The sequence below is a fragment of the Beta vulgaris genome, chromosome 4 (assembly GCF_026745355.1).
Source record: "Beta vulgaris subsp. vulgaris cultivar EL10 chromosome 4, EL10.2, whole genome shotgun sequence".
Lineage (NCBI taxonomy): Eukaryota > Viridiplantae > Streptophyta > Magnoliopsida > Caryophyllales > Amaranthaceae > Beta > Beta vulgaris.
The window spans coordinates 55,560,502-55,568,093 of NC_079205.1; the positions used below are offsets into that span (position 1 = coordinate 55,560,502).

At 35.5% G+C, this 7,592-nt stretch overlaps 1 protein-coding gene across 3 annotated transcripts; it reads left to right on the forward strand.

Moving 5' to 3' along the window:
- Nucleotides 1-616: 616 nt before the first annotated feature.
- On the forward strand, nt 617-7,384 carry LOC104890642 (uncharacterized). Of its 3 annotated transcripts, XM_057394384.1 has the most exons (9): nt 617-1,028; nt 1,641-1,793; nt 1,894-2,137; nt 3,147-3,264; nt 3,905-4,048; nt 4,282-4,328; nt 4,915-5,002; nt 5,124-5,246; nt 7,066-7,384. In XM_057394384.1, exons 3-8 carry the CDS (start codon nt 1,967-1,969, stop codon nt 5,216-5,218), a joined length of 663 nt encoding a protein of 220 aa, XP_057250367.1. In that variant the 5' UTR covers nt 617-1,028; nt 1,641-1,793; nt 1,894-1,966; the 3' UTR covers nt 5,219-5,246; nt 7,066-7,384. The 3 variants fall into 3 exon arrangements, with proteins under 3 accessions (XP_057250367.1, XP_010674505.1, XP_010674507.1); XM_010676203.3 differs by lacking the exon at nt 1,641-1,793 and having other exon boundaries at nt 618-1,028; XM_010676205.3 differs by lacking the exon at nt 1,641-1,793 and having other exon boundaries at nt 620-1,028; nt 3,905-4,039.
- The last annotated feature ends 208 nt before the right edge of the window (nt 7,385-7,592 follow it).

Genomic DNA, 7,592 nt, shown 5'->3' on the forward strand with positions numbered 1-7,592 from the left:
ATTATTATCATTACTTCTTGATATGACATTTGGTTTTATAAAGACAAAAAGAATTAAAACTATTTGTTTCTAAATTTGTAAATTAAAGTTATTATTAGTGACTAATTTCTCCATAATACAAATTATCATCTTATCTGGCGTAATAAAAATGCAAGTAATTAAATTAACATGACTTTATATGCATTTTTTGTCCATAGGCTCCAAAATCTTAAAAATGACATGATTGATTTATTACCTGTAAATTAGATCCTACGCCCATGAATATGATGTGCATTATTTTTTTTGTCCTACTACGAGGAGTTTCTCACCGCAATCGACGAGTGGACCAATCTCCTACAAGAGTTTTCATGAGTATCTCAAAGGACAACATCCCTTCTATTTGAAATTTCTTTTATATCTAAACCTCGAACCTGAAGCCTTAGTTAAGGAGCGAGAGCTCTTTAACCACTTACGTCAATTCCAATTGATCTATGATGTATTGATGTGCAATTGTGCATTATTTTTTTTTTGCTGTCAAGAGAGGACACCACATCCAAAACTACAGAGTAGCAAAAGGAAAAACAACAAAAACACAACAAACGAAAAGAAAGCAGGACAAAAACGAAACTCAAACTACACTACAAAGCAGAAACTAAATCACAAAATCCTAGCTCGCCTGGACGGAACCATCCTCGGCCAAGCCACACCCCCTAAATCCTCCAATAAAACAGCACGAAGGTCCAAGGGGACCGCCTCAATGAAGCTAAAATTGACGTCCATTCCGACACCAAAATTAGCTAACCAATCTGCAATTGTGCATTATTAGAGTAGGGCACAGGTGAAGGCAGGAAAAAGTGGTGTCGAGCTCAGTACCCAAATTTCCTCAACAAGGGGTCCATGCAACACCGGACTCATGTTTCTTAATTGAACTTGTTCCCCTTTTCTCTCTCCTCACTGCCTCATCTCATCTGTCTCTCTATCGTTGATTGTGGAGTTTTTCAACTTCATTGTTGTGTTCATCTTCACCTTTTCTACCTTCATTCTTACAGGTTATTAGCTTTCTCTCTCCTTCCTTACCTTCAATATAAATCTTGAAACTTTTATTGTTTAGTAATTTAATGCTTTATTGTTTATCACGTCTGATTGAATATAATATTATGACATTTGGGTTTTACCCATTTTTTGAGTGATTAATAAATCATAGATTCATAGTTTTCATCAATTTTTATCTCTTTTTTGCAGTTAATGAAAGAGTTTTTTCTGTAATTTTCAACAAAAAAATAGATAAACAAAAAATATGACGAACAACTCAAATTAATTTGTAGACCAAGAACACAGAAATCAGCACTTGAAGGAGATAGAAGCTTTCTTCTTTAATTTAAAATTAACCTTATTGCATGCAAAAAGAAATAGATATAATCAGTGTTACATTTCAACAATTTTTCCAATTCTTGTTGATTCAAAATCTACTCAATGTGGAAGTATGTCTCGAGGATTTTTTATAGTTTGTCAGGCACAAATCACTGAGAATTTTACCAATTAATAGTGATGAAGAAGACATAAGACAGAATTTATTTGATGAGCAAAATTAATAAATAGGATTAATAGTTTAGGATGATGAAATTAATTTGATTTGATTTCCATTTTGCTGAATAACACAGAAATTGAGGATAGAGAGAGATGAAGATTGAAAATTAAGTTGATTCAAATCCCAATCTTCCTCCAACTCAACTAAGCGAACAAAATTTTTCTCCATCAAGTAGTGTGTGGATTGTAAATCAGTTCCGAAATTTGAGATACTATCATGAACAAGTGTAATTTTCTTTTATTAATGTAATTCGGGGTTGTATATGGATTTTGTAACATTTGGATTTAGTAGTTATGGATTTTTATTTTTTTTTTGGTATTTGATAGCATCGTAAAATTACGCTACCCCTGAATTCCTGGATCTGCCAGTGTCTACCTTGATTGAACAAAATCAAGAAATATGAGTGAAATCATATCTTCTGATGTCAAACATCGACCTCAACAACATAATGATGATGTTGATGATGATCTAAAGCAGAAATATGAAGCAGATGAAGATGTGCTCAAGTTCATGGATTCCCTCGATTCTTACCTTTTCTTACTCGATTCTCTCTCCTCCACACTTCGTCAGGTTCTATTTCCCTCCCTCTTCCTAATCCCTAATTTTTACGTACTTTGAATTAACTCATTTACTGTGTTTAGAATTGCTGCAAGTAATATGAAACAACATAAATGGAAGTGCTGCAAGTAAAATGGAATGGAGAAGTACTTCCTTCGTTTATTAATGCTCGCAATATTGAAATCTGCATAAGGACCAAGGGAGGAGAGAGATAAAATAAAGAACCCCCGTGTATCAGAAGGAGCGGGGAAGAGAGAATATATTGCCAAAAAATACGTTGCAAATAAGAAAAACTTCCTAAGATGGGAAACGTTGCAAGTATTAATGATGGAGGTAGTGTTACCTAGATTTTGATGACACAAGGTTTACGAGATCTGATATCTTTTATGCTCCTTTGCTCTCTTTATTAGATTTAATTGTCAATAAGTTCATTTTCTACTGTAATTTGAACTTCAAACTATTATGTTTGTCCTGAGAAGAAGAAAATTTCTTGCTTGTAATCTTCTCTATATATTAATTTCGGGAACTATTTGATTATTCTGGAAGGTTAGGAATTTTAAATTTGACCAACTCTTTTGTTGCACACTAATATTACTAATTTGTTTTGTCTTTTAGCTACTGCAGCAGTTGTACATGCTTGAATTCCTCTTGTTTCTTTTATTAGGGAAGCATTTTTTACCATGTATAGTGCTATTGAAGTTTGATTGACTACTATGTACATTGGTTTGTTAAAGTTGTCGCCTTTTCCGTGTGAGGAACTCGAATAATGTGTAACTACTGTGTCCATTGATTTTAATGTTGTGCTATGGTGGCGTGGCTATCTTCACGGCGAGAGCACGAAATGATGTGATAATTATATATTGAGTTTTTTCAAAAACTTAGAGAAGGGGGGTAGTAGGAGCAACCAACAAAGGAAGTGTTGTCATATGGTTATGCTTTCTTAATCTGGTAGTGTCTTGAATTTTGTATCACGTCTTTACTGCTTTTAATGCTAGTGCTGTCTGGGACACGTGTGTTTCAGGGCTGGTTTGATTTTTCTAGTGCTCGCTATTCTATGGGAGCTTCACGTGTCAATAGTGTGTTATTGGACCTTAAAGAGCACTCAGCTGCTACTCATCTTGAAGTAGCAAAAGGTGACGGTGAGTATTCAAATTATTTTGCTTGCCAATTTTGTTGATAAATTTCAGAATTTCAAGTTCTTGGAGATGATATTGAATTTTTCTAGGAACAGGAACATGTTACAGAATAGGGGGGGGGGGGGGGGGAGGGGGATGCAATTCACATTCATTGTATTGTATCGGAAAATAGATGTGCTTAAAAGTAGACGTGAGGCTTCCAGTGCCAAATGAATCGCTAGTTACACTCAGACAAAAGTTTGGTATTTCTCTTGGATACAAACTTGCTCAGCAGTTTCATTCAATATTTTGTCAATTGGGACTGAGCTTGTACACCTTTTAGATAGGAGTGAAATGGATGAGTTTGTGTCCTTTTTTCTCTTTCATATTTTCTTTTTTTATTATGATATCTTCCTCAGCATGTGAGGGGGGATGCTGCTTTGAACATCAAGCTTGTTTGGACTTGTAATAATATTTCTGAACTACAGTCTAGTTCATTATTCTGTAATTCTTAGCCTGATAATGCATATTTCTCTTTCATATATTAGTGCTTATAGGTACTCACATGCATGTCTTTGATGATTGAAGTATGTACTTAGACAGTTAGACTAATAAAGATATCTTTTTAGTATTTTGACTGTTGTTATACTTCAAATTATTGCAGAGCCACATTTCACTCTTTGTAAGTGGGTATCCGATGATGCTGCAGATTCAACAGAAATCAAAGAGGATAATAGTGGGCTACCGCAGAACTTAAAGAGTATACGACCGCAAAACAAAGACTTATCTCAACAAACTGGTAACAAGAGTGGGTCTCTTTATATGAACTGTTGATGTTGCTTGAGCGTTGTTGTGTTCAATCTGAATTTTATATTCTATAATCGATTAAATTAGTTGGATCTAGGACAAGCAATGCTCCCGTAATGATTGGCTGGATTCTCATTTCGGAATATTAGAAATTCAACTGCTATATTTTGTATCCTTAAGAGTATATATCTTGTGTCCTTTTCTGACTCTCTCCTTTTTGTTTGTCTGAAAAAGCTGAGGAGGATAGCTCGCTAAGTAAATTCTCTATCAGTGATGATCAAGTAAGTGACAGAGACTGGAAATAGACACGAATACAAGTGTGCGCACACACACACACAACCATTATCTTTGTCATGTAGTAAATGAGGTGCATCCTTCCTTATTTTAACATTTTAACTAGAAGTATCTTCAAGGAAAAGGTCTCCCGTGTTATATATGACCAAATAAATGATTTTTTCAGAAGTACAATGAGGTATTGAGATATTTTTCGTTCATGCAGGTATAATATTTAGTAAACTATCATAATTAAATCGAGACTTTTTAAGGAGTTCTCCAGAAGGAGAATCAAAATTCTTTTTTTTCACATTCTCTCTACTTGCTAACGCACATACATCTTCAACATTTTTGAATTTGGAGCTTTTTTAATTTTTGAAATTGAATATCCTTCCATGCCATCGGGGTGCATGAGCATATGCTAAATTTTCCCAGTGCCATCATTATGCTTTTATAGTTTCTGGACCTAAATAACAACCTAGCACCTTTTATTTTTCTTTTTGAAAATTTGCTCTAGGGTTTATATTGATGATAATTATTTGGTTAACCAACTTATACTTTGGAATATTGTGGTTCATAAAATCTTTATCCCAGGTAAAAAAGGAACGATCAAAATCACTTGCTGTTTTTGGCACGTTAGTGTCTCCTAAATTGCGAGATGCTCAGCTTTCATTTGAGACAGGTTTGAAAGTTCTGTTGTCTTCTTTTTGCTTGTCATGTGCTCTCATAACTTTTAGTATCTATGAAGATAATTACTTTGCTTTCTCATTGAACAAATTTCCATCTTATTTTTTGACATACAGCTTTGGAAAAACTGGTAGAGATAGCAAATGTGCGGTCATCAATGCTATATGCTTTTGAGCAAGTACGGAAACACATAGATGGCATTGGGAAGTAATGCAAGTTTCACCTTTGATACTCATATGGTTGGTCCTTTTTAGTAGTCTTTTGTGTCCTTTCCCATATTATTCGATTTGATAAATTTTCAGATACACATTGCTCTTTTTCTTTACATTGTTTATGCTCCCTCAATTCTTTGTTTCTTTTTGCAAAGTTGTAGAACATGCTTTAATTCTGTCTTTCAGAGAATTTTTTTTTGTTTCTTCTATTTTAGACTAGGCCATGGAATTGGATTAAACCTTTAGAGTGTCATCAGTTTAGCTGAAGTGAAAGCTGAAAATAGTCTTGATGGAATTTTGCTGATTACCCAGATCATGATCAAGTAACTAATATTTTAGTTTTTGGTGCCTAAATTCTTTTCGAACAATTTCCTGCCCCACAATTAGTGATCTTCAGTGGCAAGCTATAGTAGCTTGATGCCTCTGCCCCATGAATTCATGTTGTTTATTTTGAGAAATCCAGCTTATTATAGAAGATATAGCTCATTTTCCATTTGTGCAAATGTACTACTCATTCTGCTGATACTCTCCAATTGCCTCTGCAAGTTGGGACCGATTGACTCAAGGGGTATTCTTCTGCCAATTAACACTTAACTTGCTTTAGTGTGTGTGCAACATAGACAGATTAGACACCCTTTTCTATGCTGTAAGCTCCGGTTCACCAATGTACAGCTGGAAACTGGAAAGTTTTAACCCCAAAGGTCCAATATGGATAATTACTTGGTTACTCCTAGCTTGAGGTTGGGAGCTCTACTGCATTAGCTACCATCTCTGGCTCGTAATCAATCTTTTGTTTGTATTGTGATTTGTGGGTTACATACTAAGAAATAGGGATAAAAAAGTGTTTGGAGTGATTATGAACTTGTTAGACACCTCTTCATCATTTTCCAAGTTGTCATTAACTGTAGATTCTAATCCTCCACTTCTATTGGTCCTTTTGGACTTGCATTAATTATGCTGCCTGAATGCTTTGGCGGGTAAGCTGCAAGTCCAGAAAAAAGTTTGACATGTCCATTTTAATATCTTAGAGGTATCCTCTTCACAATCGTCTCGACTAAAAGTGTATTTTAGAAAAGGTTGTATGACTGGTCTCCTAAGATACCAAATTGACTATATTTGCCTTCAGGAAATGGTGGTAAAGGTAATGAATGTATATGTATTTTTGTAGTGGCCATCAATTATCAATACCTATACCAAGCTAATCTTCGCCTAATGTTAGGGATTTGTACCTTCCAACCTCAAGGTGATCCCCTTACCTTACCCCTTCCCCCTCCACTCCCATAGTGTGTAGCCTGCTAACCCGTGTCGGATTGACATGTGAAAGGTTTACCTCCCCCCCCCCTCCCCCTCCACTCCCATGGTGTGTAGCCTGCGAAGCCGTGTCGGATTGACATGTGAAAGGTTCGGCCTGCTAGGATAGTTCTACTTACCTACCTTAATAAAATTAAAGAAAATATATCAATACCAATAGTAATGGAACTTCGTCCTTAGACGTGTGTTTTTTGCCTTAATTACCGATTTTACTCATACCACCTCTAAGTGGTTCGGGTCGATAATGGAAATTTATGAAAAAATAAAAGATATTAAGGGATCGTCAAGCATTACCATGGATATTGACATGAATAATTTTTCATGTAATATCCTATAAATTAATTGTCATTACCACCATATATCAGTGTCAACGAACGTGCCATAAATGTAGTTGGTCTAAATTAACTATGACTGTTTGGGGATTTGAGGATATTAAACTTTTTTCTTTTGCTAGGTTTGTTCACTGGCTTCAAAGAATTGTTGCTCAATCTCTGACAGATAAATGCTGTTTTTTTTTTCTTTTTCTTTTGGATAGCCCGAGCCTGAGAGCGACAGATAAATGCTTCATGGACCATCACAGTTTCTCTTTGATCCAATATCATTCGGAGCCTTGGGATGTTGAGATACAGTTGCAGTTTCTGCATGAGATCAATTTGTACTCAGTTTTTTACGTAACTTAATGCAGCTTATTCTTTGATGAGTCTGTGAAACTTAGCTGTCTCCAAATAGATCTAAGTTCTTGTTTCCACTGGAATCTGGTTGCTGTCAACCACAAGGTCCACAATAGCAAATGTATGCAATTTTTTGTGCCTGTTGGAGCATAATATATAATGTCTTAAAAGAGTAAATGCTCAGATATGTCTCCGAATTGTAGGAACTCTTTCCCAATTAGAGTTCGCTGAATCCACAACTCAATCTATAAACTCAATTTCAATGGTTACACAGGACCCTCCTCTCCTCCGATGTGCCGTCAAAGCCACCTCTTACTTCTAGCCTCTAGGCCCTTCCTCCCCTTTGATAACTAAAGCGGATGGTCGGATTGCAGTGAAGCATATGGGCATC

Bases quoted from the DNA above. Each gene is read 5' to 3' on its own strand.
- LOC104890642 (XM_057394384.1), top strand. From the start codon at position 1,967: ATGAGTGAAATCATATCTTCTGATGTCAAACATCGACCTCAACAACAT. The intron at 4,049-4,281 runs GTGGGTCTCTTT...TGTCTGAAAAAG, and splicing joins TCAACAAACTGGTAACAAGA to CTGAGGAGGATAGCTCGCTA. The intron at 5,003-5,123 runs GTTTGAAAGTTC...TTTGACATACAG, and splicing joins TCAGCTTTCATTTGAGACAG to CTTTGGAAAAACTGGTAGAG.